Source organism: Ranitomeya variabilis, chromosome 1, assembly GCF_051348905.1.
Source record: "Ranitomeya variabilis isolate aRanVar5 chromosome 1, aRanVar5.hap1, whole genome shotgun sequence".
NCBI classification, from domain to species: domain Eukaryota; kingdom Metazoa; phylum Chordata; class Amphibia; order Anura; family Dendrobatidae; genus Ranitomeya; species Ranitomeya variabilis.
In genome coordinates this window covers 908,518,986-908,537,931 of record NC_135232.1, presented here as the reverse complement: position 1 = coordinate 908,537,931, position 18,946 = coordinate 908,518,986, and the positions used below count along the sequence as shown (strand labels likewise).

The following is an 18,946-nucleotide window of genomic DNA, read 5'->3' as shown; positions in this document are numbered from 1 at the left end:
CCATCTTCATCCTTACAGACCGCTCCCTATGCCATCTTCATCCTTACAGACCGCTCCCTATGCCCCATCTTCATCCTTATAGACCGCTCCCTATGCCCCATCTTCATCCTTACAGACCGCTCCCTATGCCCCATCTTCATCCTTACAGACCGCTCCCTATGCCCCATCTTCATCCTTACAGACCGCTCCCTATGTCCCATCTTCATCCTTACAGACTGCTCCCTATGCCCCATCTTCTTCCTTACAGACCGCTCGCTATGCCCCATCTTCTTCCTTACAGACCGCTCGCTATGCCCCATCTTCTTCCTTACAGACTGCTCCCTATGCCCCATCTTCTTCCTTACAGACCGCTAGTTCTAGCTCAGCCTCTCATTACTTCCCACCACAGCTCTCATCATCACTGTGAATAATTGACTCCTAGTCAGAGCTGTACTTGGTCCCTCCCCGTTTGGTCACATGACTCGGTTCTCTCCCATAGGCTCTGTTCCCGGCGCTCTTTGCTGACGTCACTCGCTGTCATTACCGTCAGGTGCTTGTCCTTCAGCAGCACGAGCAGTCATGGCCTCCGCCAGCCGGCAGCTGATAGCGAGATGTATGTCCTCCGCCGCCGCCAAGAAGCTGAATATTAAGCATGTGACGGTGATCGGAGGAGGCCTGATGGGAGCCGGGATAGCGCAGGTGAGTGGTGACCGGGCGCCGTGTGACGGTGGCGAGGTGCCCCTTGTACGCAGCCGCATAGTCAGGCTCGGGGGTGTTCACACTGCACGCTGGTCTCACGCTGCACGCTGGTCTCACGCTGCACGCTGGTCACACACTGCACGCTGGTCACACACTGCACGCTGGTCACACACTGCACGCTGGTCACACACTGCACGCTGGTCACACACTGCACGCTGGTCACACACTGCACGCTGGTCACACACTGCACGCTGGTCACACACTGCACGCTGGTCACACACTGCACGCTGGTCACACACTGCACGCTGGTCACACACTGCACGCTGGTCACACACTGCACGCTGGTCACACACTGCACGCTGGTCACACACTGCACGCTGGTCACACACTGCACGCTGGTCACACACTGCACGCTGGTCACACACTGCACGCTGGTCACACACTGCACGCTGGTCACACACTGCACGCTGGTCACACACTGCACGCTGGTCACACACTGCGGGTTTGCCTGTGATGCGGCTCTGAGGTAGTGTCTATGCTGCAGGCTGTCGGCGCACGGGGAGGGCTCTGACACTTGGTGCCCGCCATTGTCCATGTATTGGCGATAGTGGGATGGAAGCGGCCCTTCACCATCACCTCTCACTTAAGTGGTGGCAATTTTTTTTTTTTCTGTAACTTTAGCAAATGTGTTCTGGGTCCCCCAAAATTCTACAAACTTTTTTTGGGCGCTTTTTTTTGAATATTAAGTATAATGAGCAGCGGTGCTGTCCCACTCACACCCGCTATAATGGTGAAGCGCTAAGGCTCGGTTCACATTTGCGGTTGAGTCCGCAGCGTTTCCTATGCAACCGTATGGCAAAACGGATGCAAATGCATGATAACGCTGCGTTTATCCGCATCAACTTACACATGATGGATAAAAAAATAATGCAATGTTTGCACGCGTTCTTGCATGGGTTCGCATTTTATATTCGCGTGCGTTTGATAGGAAAAAGATTTTCCAGGAGAATTTTCTTGACACAAGCCGCGGCCAATGGGCATGGATGATGGGATTTCTGTATATAGACCCTTGTGCAAACACAAGCAAATGGATGTCCTTGCGTTCCCATAGACTGTAATGTGTTATGACGCACTCCTTCCGCGAGCGTCCGCATGTGTATGGCGACGGAAATTTGACGCCACAAAAATTCTAACATGGTGCGTCAGCCGCGCCCGGCCGCACACTGCTAAGATACGCATGCGTAAGCAAACACGGGCGAATGCATGCAAACGCATGCTCCTGGGTCTACAATGCTAAAGATAGGAAATCAAGACGCATGCAGATGTATGTGTCAGAAACGCTGCGGACTCAACGGCAAATGTGAAGCCAGCCTTAGTCGTATTATCAGGTGTGCGTGAGATAATACACATCAGATACCCGGACTGGCTGGGGGTCTGGTGGCGTCATGTATGGTAAAGTGGAGGGAAGATGGCGGACACGGACTGGAGAGGGTCCCTGGGCGAGAATTACGTATGGGGCCCCTCCGTACCACAATGATTAGAGGGCTAGAACACAAGTATCACACCTCAGCAATAACCTGAAGTTCCATCTGTGACAGAATATAACACACAACCCATGTAACCGGGATCTAGTATGGGCAGAGTTCGGTTCTCTTCACACGTTGCATTTTCACTGCTTTTTTAATGCAAACTGTAAGCTGCCTTTTACAGGACCAGCAAAAGCCATGAGATTTCAGAAGTCTCCTGCACACGTTGTTCTTTTTTTCCTCACTGAATTGGAAAACTACTGCGTTTTTTAACACCTCAGCATGTCACTCCTTTCAGCGTTTTTGCGGTGTTTTTTTTCACCCATAGAAAGCAATGTGGCAAAAAATGCAGGCATCAGGTTTTGCTGCGAGTTTTATGCAAAAACCTAAGGAAGTGGCATCATGGTTTTTGAGGGGGAAATACACTTTAACAGCATGCACAAGAGACCATAAAAGCGCACACAGAAAACCTGCTTTTTGTAAGCAGAGTCTTTACTGCCAAGAAAGCAGGTTTTACCTGCACAAAAAAACGCAGTATTGGATTCCTCTGCAGCAGATCAGTGTTTTTGTTTAATACGGTTAAGGATTCATTTTGACAAACGTCATAAGTTTGGCAGAGGGGGTAGAATTGGCTAAAAGACTCCCTTTAAAGGGGTTGTGCCTTTAGAAAATGATTGTATGATAAGGTTGCAGAGCTGCTAGGCCCCAAGCTGCCAACAGTCTGCTGTCCTGTGTGACAGAGGTGGCTCCCGTTCTTTCTAGCCACTTGGGTGCAGCAGCAACTTATACTATTCCCCAAGGGGTAAAGAGGCTGGGAGCAGCATGTGATAGCGGACCCCACTGTTGGGGGCACAGACCCTGATCCTGCCCTATCACTGTACAATGCATGTACACCATTCACACCTGTGACATTAGATTGGGGCCACACAGTTACTGAGACACACGACCAATGATCATTCTATGCCATTGCTACGTTGCAACCCACAAGGTGCCATGATTATGACAAGCAAGTTGCGAATAGAATGGTTTGGATTTCTGGCATCTTCCTTGTGGCGTCACCTCGCTTGTGTGCCCTCAATCCTGGGCTGCGATGTAGCAGAGGCATACAGTGACTTGGTGTAGTGTTCTATGATACGGCACGTTCACACGTTTTTCAGACAAATATGCTCCATAACCTGAAAAAGTGCTAAAATACTAAAATGAATGAACATATGCGCTGCAATTGTAAACCACTTGCTGTGCACATCTTCAGACTTTTCAGCTTCTTTTAGCTTTGGGATTTCAAAGACGCCGAGAGGTTAAAAGAAGTGACCTGACCATCCTTCAGGCGGATTCTGTTTGGACACCACTCACTAGTATATTCAATACAAAATTATTAATTTTTTTTTAATCAAAACCAGCAGCAACAAAGATGTAAAAAAAAAAAAAATCTGCAATGACGATTCAGGAAATGCCAGCAGTGTTTTTTTTTTTTTTCCTGAAGTGTCGTCTGCGGTCACTGAGCAGTACATGGTGTGTAAGCCCCTCTGCTCCTCCCGCTGGGGTCTCTATGGAGTCGGGGCTGCCCTGCACTCCGAGTATCAGCCTCCATACATACTGCAGGTGAGGAGGGACTTTTTGGACTCCTGTCATGGTCATCTGCAAAGTAGGTGACTGGCCAGTGGGGTGGATAATTGGTGCTTAGTGACATTAGCTACAGCCACTGTACGGGGGACACTGGAGACGGGTCAGGTTAATGTTTAGTTCAGTCTGTGCTGCTGACCTTGACAACACTGTAGATTACCGGCTTGTTTCTAGACTTTTGTACTCTGGTGTAAAGTCATCACTGATTGTGTAATGGAGGTCAATCTTGTCCTCCCTGAATTTCCCATTTGAAGAAGAAAAATGCCACTTGAGGTGGTAGAAGATGACTTGTGGATTTTTGGGATGTGACTTGCTGATAATACACTAGAAATGTTAGCTTGAGAATCCCATGCACTACCAAGTGGATAAGAGAATATATCCATGCTGGTTTTGGAGCTCCAGTACATTTCCAAATGCTTTAATTTTATGCTAATTAAATTTTTTTGCTTTAGATTACCATTATTATGTGTTCGTAGACCATCAGTAACTATTGTGCTTTCAATATGTAATGATAAAGTTGCTTATGTTTGGAGGCCTTTTGCGTTTCATCTGCAGGTGGCTGCAGCAACCGGACACACTGTTGTCTTGGTGGACCAAACTGATGACATCTTGAAGAAATCTGCCAAAAGTATAGAAGACAGCTTGAAAAGAGTCACCAAGAAGATGTTTGCGGACAAGCCTGAGGTGACATGCTGGTATCTTATTCTACCTTAACTTATCCTCCTCAATATGAGGGCTCTAGAAATATACTTTAGGCCCCAAGAAAAATCTCATTGCGTATATTCACAAGGAATTTCTTGTTGCCCCGTTCCAAAAGCATCAGGTTAAAGGACAGAGACCTTCATTTCTATTTATTTGCCGGATGACTTGTAGCTTTGAATGACTTGTCCATTTTACCATATTATGTACGTAAACATTTTTTAAGTGCAGTGAAAAATAAACGCAATGCTTTTTTATTTATTTTATTTTTTTTTAAACTTTCACTAAGTGGTAAAAATGCCAGAGCCCTAAACTGAGCTTCTCTGCTGATTTATAACCACATGAAAGTAAAGATGAAATTTTGTGAGACCATAAGTCAGCTAGGAGGAGCTTCAGCTTTTGTGCAGTCGTCATAAAGAGTAAAGGTGCCTTCACACTAAGCGACTTTACAACGATAACGATAGCGATCCGTGACGTTGCAGCATCCTGGATAGCGATATTGTTGTGTTTGACACGCAGCAGCGATCAGGATCCTGCTGTGATATCGCTGGTCGTTGCTGAAAGTTCAGAACTTTATTTGGTCGTCAGATCGGCGTGTATCGTCGTGTTTGACACCAAAAGCAACGATGCCAGCAATGTTTTACAAAGGTAACCAGGGTAAATATCGGGTTACTAAGCGCAGGGCCGCTCTTAGTAACCCGATATTTACCCTGGTTACCAGCGTAAAAGTAAAAAAAACAAACAGTACATACTCACCTGCTGTCTGTCACACGTCCCCCGCCGTCTGCTTCCCGCACTGACTGTGAGTGCCGGCCGTAAAGTAAAAGCAGAGCACAGCGGTGACGTCACCGCTGTGCTGTGCCTTACGGCCGGCACTCAGTCAGTGCAGGAAGCGGACACCGGGGGACGTTACGGACACCGGAATGTAAGTATGTAGTGTTTGTTTTTTGTTTTTTTTACATTTACGCTGGTAACCAGGGTAAACATCGGGTTACTAAGCGCAGCCCTGCGCTTAGTAACCCGATGTTTACCCTGGTTACCCGGGGACTTCGGCATAGTTGGTCGCTGGAGAGCTGTCTGTGTGACAGCTCTCCAGCGACCACACAACGACGCTGCAGCGATCGGCATCGTTGTCGATATCGCTGCAGCGTCGCTTAGTGTGAAGGTACCTTAAGACAAAGGCGACGGAAGGTAAACTACAGATGGGGGTGGTCATCAGGACCCCCATAGAAATCCGTTCGCCCACCACAGTTTGTCATACTTTGATAACAGTTCAAAAGATGGCTATTGGTGGAATCCTGGGGATTATAGGGCTAACTCGATTTTAGTCGCAAATTAACTTCAGGCTTTTTATGTAATAGTATTAACGTCGGTAAAGCACAAATTAACATTTGGCCTTCATGACTGTGTGTGCTTAAAAAGATTGTATATCAAGCATAGTCATCTGTAGACCTTGAAGTTCTCACCCGCTGTAGTGGTGACTAATATTCGTTAGTGTCCAGCAGCCCTTGGCACATGCCCCCTTATAACTAGCGAGGTTGATACATCATGAAGATCCCCTCTTATGTACGTCCAGTGTAACTTATTATTGCCCCCTTTACCTCTTTTTCAGGCTGCATCACAGTTCATCACGAAAACCCTGTCAAACTTCAGCACTAGCACAGACCCAGCGGCCGTGGTGCACAGCACTGATCTGGTGGTGGAAGCCATAATTGAGAACTTGGAAGTGAAACGTGAACTATTCAAGAGACTGGATAAATTTGCACCAGAGTAGGGCACATTTTAATGGTTATTTAATTCACTTTTGCCAGTATTGCTATGTACATGTTGTAAAAGGATCTCTAAAGTGGATCACAAATGCAGTACATGAAGCTTCTGTTCCTCCATGTATTAGCATGTTGAAATTCTCGCTAATATGGTTCAGTAGTGACTAACTTATCACAGGCGTCACGTGGATCCACTCTAATCCATCGGAGCCAATGTAATGTACTGATGTTGCTGGGCCTCCATGCTGCGGCATATGTGGTTCGGGAGGGGACAGCGTCCGAACGTCTCTTACCTCCTATCCCTGCAGGCCCCGGATCCAAAATGGCCACGGGGCTGCATCCAGGTCCTGCAGGGAGGTGGCTTACCAAGCGCCTGCTCAGAGTAAGCGCTGGTAAGCGTGCAGCGCTGTCAGTCAGATCGCTGATCTGACAGAGTGCTGTGCAAACTGTCAGATCAGCGATCTGTGATGTCCCCCCCCCCCCCCCCCCCCCCCCGGGACAAAGTAAAAAGATTAAAAAAAAAAAAAACCCCTAAATAAAGAAAGAAAATAAATATATATATATATATATATATATATATTCCCCATAAATACATTTCTTTATCTAAATAAAAAAAATAAAACAATAAAAGTACACATATTTAGTGTCGCCGCGTCCGTAACGACCCAACCTATAAAACTGTCCCACTAGTTAACCCCGTAAGAAAAAAAAAAAACGAGCCAAAAAGCAACGCTTTATTATCATACCGCTGAACAAAAAGTGGAATAACACGCGATCAAAAAGATGGATATAAATAACCATGGTACCGCTGAAAACGTCATCTTGTCCCGCAAAAAACAAGCCGCCATACAGCATCATAAGCAAAAAATAAAAAAGTTATAGTCCTCAGAATAAAGCGATGCCAAAATAATTATTTTTTCTATAAAATAGCTTTTATCGTATAAAAGCGCCAAAGCATAAAAAAATGATAAGTGAGATATCGCTGTAGTCGTACTGACCCGAGGAATAAAACTGCTTTATCAATTTTACCAAACGTGGAACGATATAAACGCCTCCCCCAAAAGAAATTCATGAAAAAAAAATGGTGTAAAAATGAGAAATTGCTGGTCAATTTTTAACCCTTATAACTCCCTTACAAAAAAAAAAATTTTAGTTCCAAAATTGTGCTCATGTAAAGTAGACATGTGGGAAATGTTACTTATTAAGTACTTTGCGTGACATATCTCTGTGATGTAAGGGCATAAAAATTCAAAGTTGGAAAATTGCAAAATTTTCGCCAAATTTCCATTTTTTTCACAAATAAATGCAAGTTATATTGAATAAATTTTACCACTATCATGAAGTACAATATGTCACGAGAAAACAATGTCAGAATCGCCAAGATCCGTTGAAGCGTTCCAGAGTTATAACCTCATAAAGAGACAGTGGTCAGAATTGTAAAAATTGGTCATTAATGTGCAAACCACCCTCGGAGCTTAAGGGGTTAAGGATACTGAAACCACAGCGCCGTTAATTAACGGCGCTGTGGAAAAAGTGTATAGCGCCCCCCAGAGTCGGAATTTCTCTGGGGTCATGGTTGCCGGGGGTAGCTGAAACCCCATAGAACATGATTCGGGTCGGTTTTTACCGACCCCCGGGTTGCTATCGCCAGTAAATAACCGTTTACCGGCGTCCACAAAAAAAACCCCGCGATTTCCCATTTAATTTCTCTGTCCTCCGATGTGATCGCACATCAGAGGACAGAGAAATGGGGTCCCCGATATCCCCCCGATACTCACCCGTCTCCCCCCGATGCTCCCGGTGGGCGCCGCCATCTTTTTCCGGGAAAAAAATGGCTGGCGCAGTGCGCCCGGCGGCCGGCACCCGGAAGATCCTTGGTGTCTCGGCTGCCAGGGGTAGCCGAGACCCCAAAGAACATGATCGGGGTCGGTTTTTACCGACCCCTGTTTTGTGATCACCGGTAAATAACCGTTTACCGGCGACCACAAAAAGAAAAAAAAAAACCCGGCGTGTCACTCTCTGTCCTCTGATGTGATTGCACATCAGAGGACGGAGAAATAGGGGGATTCGGGGACCCTATCATACTTACCGGTGTCCCTGGGTCCTCCTCCGTCCCCTCCTGGTCGCCGGCTTCTTCCTCCGGGAAGAAAATTGCGGGCGCATGCGCAGTGCGCCCGCCGTGATCAGCCGGTAGAGAGAGATTCTTCCTCTTTTTTTTTTTTTTGTGGTCACTGTGAGATCCTATCACAGTGATCAAAATAAAAAAAAAATAGTAAATAATCAACCCCTTAGTTAGGAAACAATGATAAAATAAAAAAAATGTATATATTTATATTTTCCGGTTGGGGCTAAAGTTAGGGTTGGTATTTGGGTTAAGGTTGGCATTAGGGTTACGTTTGGGATTAGGGTTGGGGTTAGGGTTGAGATTATGATTAGGGGTGTGTTGGGTTTAGGAATTTGGTTGGGGATGGGATTAGGGTTAGGGGTGTTTTGGGGTTAGGGTTTTGATTAGGGTTATGGATTGGGTTGGGATTAGCGTTAGGGGTGTGTTGGGGTTACGGTTGGAGTTAGAATTGGGGGTTTCCACTGTTTAGGTACATCAGGGGGTCTCCAAACGCGACAGCCAATTTTGCGTTCAAAAAGTCAATTGGTGCTCCCTCCCTTCTGAGCTCTGCCGTGCGCCCAAACAGTGGTACCCCCACATATGGGGTATCAGCGTACTCCGGACTGATTGGACAACAACTTTTGGGGTCCAGTTTCTCCTGTTACCCTTCTGTGAAGCACTTGGGCGTTCAAAATGCTCACCACATATCTAGATAAGTTCCTTGGGGGGTCTTGTTCCCAAAATAGGGTCACTTGTGGGGGGTTTCTACTGTTTAGGTACATCAGGGGCTCTGAAAATGCAACATGACACCCACAGACAATTCCATCAAAGTCTGCATTTTAAAACGTCGCGCCTTCCCTTCCGAGCTCTGCCATGCGCCCAAACAGTGGTCCCCCCCCCATATATGGGGTATCAGCGTACTCAGCATAAATTGCACAATAAATTTTGGGGTCTAATTTCTCCGGTTACCCTTGTGAAAGTAAAAATCTGGGGGTGAAAAGATAATTTTTGTGGAAAAAATATGATTTTTATTATTTTCATGGCTCTACATTATAAACTTCTGTGAAGCAGTTCAGGGTTCATAGTGCTCACCACACATCTAGATAAGCTCTTTGGGGGGTCTAGTTTCCAAAATGGGTTCACTTATGGGGGGTTTCTACTGTTTAGGTACATCAGGAGCTCTGCAAATGCAACATGACTCCCGCAGACCATTCCATCAAAGTCTGCATTTTAAAACGTCACTACTTCCCTTCCGAGCTCCGATGTGTGCCCAAACAGTGGTTCCCCCGCCCCCCCCCCCCCCCCCCATCAGCGTACTCAGGACAAACTGGACAACAAATTTTGGGGTCCAATTTCTCCTGTTACCCTTGAGAAAATAAAAAATTGCGAGCTAAAAAATCATTTGAGGCGGGAAAAAAGGATTTTTTATTTTCACGGCTCTAAGTTATAAATTTCTGTGAAGCACTTGGGGGTTCTAAGTTCTCACCACACATCTAGATAAGTTCCTTAAGGGGTCTAGTTTCCAAAATGGGGTCACTTGTGGGGGTTTTCCACTGTTTAGGCACTTCAGGGGCTCTCCAAACGCTACATGGCGTCCGATCTCAATTCCAGCCAATTCTGCATTGAAAAAGTCAAACGGCGCTCCTTCTCTTCCAAGCCCTGCCGTGCTCCCAAACAGTGGCTTACCCCCACATATGGGGTATCGGCGTATTCAGGAGAAATTGCACAACAAATTTTGTGGTTCATTTTCTCTTTTTACATTTGTGAAAATAAAAAAAAAAAATGATTCTGAAGTAAAATGTTTGCAAAAAAAAAAAGTTAAATGTTAATTTTTTCCTTCCACATTGTTTCAGTTGCTGTGAAGCACGTCAAGGGTTAATAAACTTCTTGAATGTGGTTTTGAGCACCTTGAGGGGTGTAGTTTTTAGAATGGTGTCAAGTTTATGTATTTTCTGTCATGTACACCCCTCAAAGTGATTTAAGGCCAGCGTCACACTCGGCGTATGAAAATAAGGTCCGTTTTTTACAGCCGTAATACGCAGAAATGTTCCCAAAGTAGTGGTCCTTATGTCATCCGTAGGCAGGGTGTGGCAGCGTATTTTGCGCATGTCATCCTCCGCATGTAATCCGTATGGCATCCGTTCTGCGAGATTTTCTCGCAGGCTTGCGAAACCGACATCTAATGGATTTATGGGCTCAAATCTTAGTCAAAACATATATACAGTGTATGTGTATATGTGTGTGTGTATATATATATATATGTGTGTATATATATATATATATATATATATATATATATATATATATATATATATATATATATATATATATATATATATATATATATATATATATATATATATATATATATACTGTATTTATATTTAATTCAACGCTAGATAGCTTAAAAGCCGGCTTTTAAGCTATCTCCTTCCCAAACCCGACATGATATGAGACAGGGTTTACATACAGTAAACCATCTCATATCCCTTTTTTTTTTTTTTGCATATTCCACACTACTAATGTTAGTAGTGTGTATGTGCAAAATTTGGGCCCTCTAGCTATTAAATTAAAGGGTTAAATTGCGGAAAAAGTGGCGTGGGCTCCCGCGTAATCTTCTCCGCCAGAGTGGTAAAGCTGGTGACTGAGGGCAGATATTAATAGCCTAGGTCCATGGTTATTGGCCCCCCTGGCTAAAAACATCTGCCCCCAGCCACCCCAGAAAAGGCACATCTGGAAGATACGCCTATTCTGGCACTTGGCCACTCTCTTCCCACTCCCGTGTAGTGGTGGGATATGGGGTAATGAAGGGTTAATGTCACCTTGCTATTGTAAGGTGACATTAAGCCAGGTTAATAATGGAGAGGCGTCAATAGAATTCTACCTATTCTATTTTGTTCTGTCAGTGTGATTTTACTGTACACCGCACTGAATTACCGGCTTTTCTAGAGAACACTGATGCGTATTTCTCACAAGTCACACTGCTGGTCCGTGTGTAATCCGTATTTTTCTCACCCCCGTAGACTTTCATTGGCGGATTTTTTTGCGCAGTACGGTGACAAACGCAGCATGCTGCGATTTTCTACGGCCGTACAAGACGGTATAATACGGATGCGTAATATACGGTAGATAGGAGCTGGGCCATAGAGAATCATTGTACCGTATGCAATCCGTATTTTCTGCACCTCTCATACGTCCATAAAACACGCTAGTGTGACGCCGGCCTAAATGTGAGATGGTCCCTAAAAAAAAAATGGTTTTGTAAATTTTGTTGTAAAAATGAAAAATCGCTGGTCAACTTTTAACCCTTATAACTTCCTAACAAAAAAAAATGTTGTTTCCAAAATTTTGCTGATGTAAAGTAGACATGTGGGAAATGTTATTTATGAACTATTTTGTGTGACATATCTATCTGATTTAAGGGCATAAAAATTCACAGTTTGAAAATTGCAAAATTTTAAAAACTTTCACCATATTTCCGTTTTTTTCATAAATAATCAAGTAAAATCGAAGAAATGTTACCACTAACATGAATTACAATATGTCACGAAAAAAAGTCTCAGAATCAGCAGGATCTGTTAGTGTTCCAGAGTTATAACCACATAAAGTGACAGTGGTCAGAATTGTAAAAATTAGCTCGGTCATTAAGTACCAAATTGGCTCTGTCACTAAGGGGTTAAAGGACCACATCAGCATTTATTTTATTTATTTTTTAGTTTTTAGCACTGGAGTGATAGCACTAATGTAAGTTCCCTGATCCTAGTCTTAAACCCTTCACGCCACATGCCATTTTTGTTATTTTGCTCCCCTTCTTCCCAGAACCATACCTGTTTTGTTTTGCTTGTTTTTTGCAGTTGTACTTTGTAACACCTTTGGTTTTACTAAATGGTGTACAAGAAAAAGGAAAAAAAATTCTAACTATTGTGAAATTGCAAAAAAAAGTGCAATTCCACAATTTTTTTTTTCTCTCTCGTTACACTATTTACCGATCGGATTAATTTTTTTAGATGTTGATCGGGCAGTTCTGAACACAGCGATACCAATTGTGTATTTTTAATTGTTTTATTTTGAATGGGTAAAATGGGGGTGACTTAACTTTATTTTTTATATTTTTTTATTATTTTTTTTACACTGTGATCATCCGATTGCTTGTGCTACACAGAGCAGGGCTGCAGAAAAGCTCACTTGCTATAGCAATCCCGCAATGACAACCACAGGGGTCTGCTGCAGACCCTAAGTTGTCATGCCAACCCATCGGCGACCCGCTGTCATGTGACACAGGCGCCGATGGGTGGGATTAGTGACGTGCATCCGGCGCGATCGTGTTCAATGCCGCTGTCAGAGACTGACAGTGGTATTTAACAGGGTGGATCGCGATTCCACACGCAGCTGTTAGGGGCACATGTCATTAGTTCAAATCAGCTGACATGTGCCGGGAAAGATGTGGGCTCGGCGCCGGAGCCCACATGAAAGGTGGAGATCCGACATGTGCAGTACATGTACAACACATGTCCTAAATACCGCTGGGTAATCTTCTTTAACTTGCGACCTGTCGGGACGCTCCAGTGTCTGCTGGGTGGAGGTCACTACTCAGAAGTCTGAGGGCCAGAACGAAGCTCTCATAAATGTGCATTAGGCGCTTGTTACCATTACCGCTGACTTCCGGTCAATCAGAAGTTGCAGTCATGGAGTGGTGCTTTAAGAGGATGGTTGTGAGTAAGGGATTCCCCTACACAGTACACTAAGGTACCTTATAGCAAAGCTGCTTCTACATTTCTTCTAGTTCGTTTTACCTTTGAGCACTACCACATTTCTAATGTCACCTATTATATGTAGTCATACCCATAGGAATTAATCGCTTGACTTAAATGGCATATGCCCTAAATTGTACTCACATGTTACTAATGGCACTTGGAATAATTCTCCATAGTTGCTCTCCATTAGTATAATCAATAGTCAGTGTAGACCTTTTAGATATAGTGGTTCGGTTTACCTTTATTTCCAGACTGCTATAATCGGGCAGCATTTTGGCACCTATTTCATCTGCCGTGTCAGACCCCATAGATCCAATTAGACATTTTTGAATTGTTGCCAATATACAGCATTAAAATGTCTATTTTAGCGGTCATGGAGTTGTGAAAAATAGAATCACTATAGCAGTAAGAAAATGGGATCCTAACCACTTCATTTCTTACAGGCACACCATATTCGCCAGCAACACCTCCTCATTGGCAATCACTGACATAGCCAACTCCACAACTAGGCAGGACCGGTTCGGAGGGCTGCATTTCTTTAATCCAGTACCAATGATGAAGCTGATGGAGGTGGGTACATTGAGTTTAATAGAAAAGTGGTGGTGTCCACAGTAAGCAAATATGTATGTATACTACCGTTCAAAAGTTTATGGTCACTTAGAAATTTCCTTATTTTTGAAATAAAAGCACAATTTTTTCCAATGAAGCTAACATTAAATGATTCAGAAATACACTCTATACATTGTTAATGTGGTAAATGACTATTCTAGCTGCTAACGTTTGGTTTGTAGTGCAACATCTTCATAGGTGTATAGAGGCCCATTTCCAACAACCATCACTCCAGTGTTCTTATGGTACTTTGTGTTTGCTAACTGTGTAAGAAGGCTAATGAATGGTTAAAATACCCTTGAAAACACTTGTGCAAGTATGTTAGCACAGCTGAAAACAGTTTGGCTAATTAGAGAACCTACAAACCTCACCTTCCTTTGAGCTAGTTGAGAATCTGGAGCATTACATTTGTTGGTTCCATTAAACTCTCAAAATGGCCAGAAAAAAAAGAACTTTCATGTAAAACTCGACAGTGTATTCTTTTTCTTAGAAATGAAGGCTATTCCATGCAAGAAATTGCCAAGAAACTGAAGATTTCCTACAACGGTGTGTACTACTCCATTCAGAGGACAGCACAAACAGGCTCTAACCAGAGTAGAAAGAGAAGTGGGATGCCCCGCTGCACAACTGAGCAACAAAACAAGTACATTGGAGTCTTTAGTTTGAGAAATCGACGCCTCACAGGTCCTCAACTGGCAGCTTCATTAAATAGTACACGCAAAACGCCAGTGTCCACGTCTACAGTGAAGAGGCGACTCCGGGATGCTGGCCTTCAGGGCAGAGTGGCAAAGAAAAAGCCATATCTGAGACTGGCTAATAAAAGGAAAAGATTAATATGGGCAAAAGAACACAGACATTGGACAGAGGAAGATTGGAAAAAAGTGTTATGTACAAACAAATCCAAGTTTGAGGTGTTTGGATCACACAGAAGAACATTTGTGAGACGCAGAACAACTGGAAAGATGCTGGAAGAGTGCCTGATGCTATCTGTCAAGCATGGTGGAGGTAATGTGATGGTCTGGGGTTGCTTTGGTGCTGGTAAAGTGGGAGATTTGTACAAGGTAAAAGGGATATTGAATAAGGCTATCACTCCATTTTACAACGCCATGCCATACCCTGTGGACAGCGCTTGATTGGAGCCAATTTCATCCTACAACAGGACAATGACCCAAAGCACACCTCCAAATTATGCAAAAGCTAGAGAAGAAGCAGGCAGCTGGTATTCTATCTGTAATGGAGTGGCCAGTGCAGTCCCCAGATCTCAACCCCATTGAGCTGTTGTGGGAGCAGCTTGACCGCATGGTACGCAAAAAGTGCCCATTAAGCCAAACCAACCTGTGGGAGGGGCTTCTGGAAGCAGCAAATTAACTGCTAGAATGCCAAAGGTCTGCAATGCTGTAATTGCTGCAAAGGAAGCATTCTTTGATGAAAGCAAAGTTTGAAGGAGAAAATTATTTCAAATAAAAATCTTTTTGTTGAACCTTGTCAATGTCTGGACTGGATTCTCTACTAAAGCATTTAAATTTATTTATTTTTTCTTCCTCCTTGCCCCTGCCAGGTTATTAAGACACCGATGACCAGCCAAACGACTTTTGACTCCCTCATGGACTTCAGTAAAGCCCTTGGAAAGACTCCGGTGTCATGTAAGGTAAATTGTACTGAAGCCAGATAAGGAGGTGAGGTTTTTTTGTTTTGTTTTTTTTCCCCCAGGTATTTATTGCAGATTGTAGTAACTTGACCGTCCTCATATGCACACATTTGGACTAAAATGAATATTCCTTCCTACTCAGGACACCCCCGGCTTTATTGTTAATCGCCTTCTGGTACCATACCTAATGGAATCTGTGCGTCTTCATGAAAGAGGTAGGTCTCTGGGCTGTAGCCTGTCTACAATCACAGATCTGAAAAATAACCCAGGAGATGAACAGACTCATGAAATACAAAAGTTGTCCATAATGGTTTTGTGATATTATGGGTTTCTTCATAATCCTGCTGATGAACAGCGTAAATATCATTGGATTCAGTACATCTTGTGTTAAATGTGAAACAAACCACAGACCTATCGAAATGGTTTTCAGCAGCTAAAACCCAACTCTCTAAAGCAGATCTCCACTATTTTAACCACTTTATGACCAGAGGTATTTTTGATTTTGCATCTTCATTTTTTTGCTCCCCTTCTTCCCAGATCCATAACTTTTTTTTTTTTTTTTTTTTTGGTCAAAATGGCCATGTGAGGGCTTGTTTTTTGCAGGATGAGGTGTACTTTTGAGTGACACCAGGAAAAAAAATTCCTGAATTGCTGTTTTCTGTTCATTCTGCCTCCAGAAAATCAGAATAGAAAGTGATCAAAACATGTCATGAGCCTGAAAATGGTACAAATAAAAACGTTGATTCATCCTGCAACAAAATTAATCTTCACATGACTGTGTCTGCCTAAATATGGAAAAATTATAGCTCTCAAAATATAGCTCTTTTGTGACAAAGAGCGTTTTATTGTGATGGCAGCCAAACAAAAACCCGATATAAATTTGGTATTGCTGCAATCGCACCGACCCAAAGAATAGTCGCCTAATCACTTATACCACCCGAGGAACAGCGTAAAAAATAAATCCAGTTCTTCAGCTGCTGTTCTGTTCATTCTGCCTCCCAAACATCGCAGTAAAGCTTGGCACACATTTATTCTTTGTTGAGAGCTTACATCGGGGTTTCTGTGTAAATCTGACTGGAGGTACTGTTGATGCAAATTTTGTTGTAAAAATGAGAAATTGCTTATTAACTTTTAACCCTTCTGACTTCCTAGCAAAAAAAAAAAATAGGTTTAAAAAATGATGGAGATGTGAAGTATGATAATATAATTATTTATTATTCACAGCTCAATGGTATAAAACTCTGGAGCACAAGTGGTGTCAACATGCTCACTGCACTCTTAATGAATTCATTGGGGGTGTAATTTGTAAAATGGATTCACTTATGGGGGTTTCTGTTCTGGCACCTTAGAGGCTCTGCCAATGTGACATGACGCCCTCAAACAATTCCATCAAAATCTGATCCCCAATATGGCGCTCCTTCTCTTGTTGTCTACATATGAAGTATTTGCATACTCGGGAGAAAAGGAACTCTATAAATTGCGTAACATTGTCCTATTTTCCCTATTTGCAAATTTAAAAACTTGAGTCCAAAGCAACATTAAATGGAAAAATGACTATTTTTGCCTCTGTACTCAGCCCAGTGTTATACAGTTCTGTGAATCGCCTGAAGGTTAAAAGTTTTCTACACTTCCATATGAATTCCTTGATAGATGTAGTTTCCAAAAAGGGGGTGGGGGAGTTTCTGCTGTCTTTACATGGCAAGGGCTCTTCAAATGTGACATAGCATCCACAATCTATTCTTTCCAAAATTGAGCTCCAGGCGAATTGGCAATTGTAGGGGTAGTGATGGTGTGGTCACAGTAGCCACCAGGGTGACCAGACATTCTTGAATTTATAACAGGTGCCTTAGACCTTCTTACTTTCTGCAGCTTTAAGGACCTTGGGGTTGATGCATATATTGTCCAATGAAGAAATGATTTACTGATGGACTATGTAGATGAAATGTTGGAGGAGCTTCACCCTTCCTGATCACTTGCAGTCCAACCAAATGTTTTCTTGTTTTCAGGTCATGCGTCTAAGGAAGATATTGATGTCGCAATGAAATTGGGAGCTGGTTACCCAATGGGTCCTTTTGAACTCCTGGATTACGTTGGTCTTGACACTAGTAAATACATCATGGATGGTAGGGCCAGTCGTTTTAATTTACTGGATATTCTAATATATTTGGGTGACTCTTCCTTCAGATTTATTTATTTTGCCGGTTGATTGTATTTGTTCACTAGCTACTCAGTGTATTCTTGATTCCTTATAGCTTTGTTACATAGTATTCCATCCTGTTTAACAGAAGAAAAGTTGATAATTGGGTGCTTAAATGTAAATCCTTGGTATCTCATGAATTTAGCTGTTTGCTTTGGGCACTTGTTTGGGTTTATTCCATCTCATTCAGCTTACAAGGTTACATCTCTAAGGTACGCTGGCATTGTGCACTTGGGACAGCTCTTATTTATTTCATCTCTGTAAATGATGGTGGAATAAGAGACCCCCAAAAATTACGTATACTGCACTTTCAGATGATTGGTATTATCTTGAGTTCTATTAATGTTGCCTTTTTTTTTTATTCTTCTTCACCAACACAGGTTGGTACCAGATGGAACCTGAAAACCCCCTTTTTGCCCCCTGTGAATTGCTCAATAAACTGGTTGCTGAGAAGAAACTGGGAAAGAAAACCGGAGAAGGATTTTATAAATACAGATAATTTGCCCGGCTGCACTGCAGATCTATATTTTTATAGTCTCTTGCTTACTGTATAATTGCTATGACTGTTCTGTTCTAAACCGCGGTTTTCTCAGCACATCTTGACTCTCTAGTGCAGCATTTCCCAAACTCCAGTCCTCCGGACCCCACGGGTCATGTTTTCAGGATTTCCATAGTGTTGCCAGGTGAGACAATTCCTGAAGCCTTGATGATACTTCCACTACTTGCGCAATACTAAAGAAATCCTGAAAATGTGACCTGTGGGGTCCGTGAGGACTGGAGTTTAGGAAACACTGCTCTAGTGCCTTAGCACAACAATTCTTTATCATCCAAATCCTTTTGTACAGCCACTTCTGAACATCATAATTATGCTGGAGGCAATAAAAATAATGAATGTGATTCTGTTCTGACTTGCTTGAATCTGTAAATTAACAATACTGAGCCACCAATTGAGAACTGATGTCATAACTTTATTTTTTTCAAAATTGTAACAATAGAGGTTAATGAAAGGAGAGATGGGCTACTATCAGGGAGGTCTACCTGGAAGGGCAAAGTTTGGTGCATTGGGTTAACCACCAGTCTGCATACCCAAAATGGTTAACTATGGCTAACTTTTGGCCTCAATTAGATGTCTGTGATCTTTGACCAACTATATGTTTTAATGTAAATAATCTGGTCAGTTTTTATCAGTAACTCTCACTTAAAAAAAACAAACAGGTGAATAGCTCTTTATACTTTAAGAATGGATACTGATATCTATGAAATGGGAAAACAAAGGATGACATGGCCTTCAGGAGCGCTGAGGCAAAAAGGGTAAGATAGCTATCGAAATGCATTGTGGAGT

General features: G+C 43.0%; 1 protein-coding gene across 1 annotated transcript; it reads left to right on the top strand.

Moving 5' to 3' along the window:
* Positions 1–498: 498 nt before the first annotated feature.
* HADH (hydroxyacyl-CoA dehydrogenase) lies at positions 499–18,501 on the top strand. The gene is made up of 8 exons (XM_077279009.1): positions 499–678; positions 4,383–4,511; positions 6,139–6,296; positions 13,594–13,720; positions 15,318–15,407; positions 15,550–15,622; positions 17,414–17,530; positions 17,985–18,501. The coding sequence occupies exons 1-8, from the start codon at positions 559–561 to the stop codon at positions 18,101–18,103; spliced, it is 933 nt and encodes a 310-aa protein (XP_077135124.1). The 5' UTR covers positions 499–558; the 3' UTR covers positions 18,104–18,501.
* Positions 18,502–18,946: the final 445 nt, after the last annotated feature.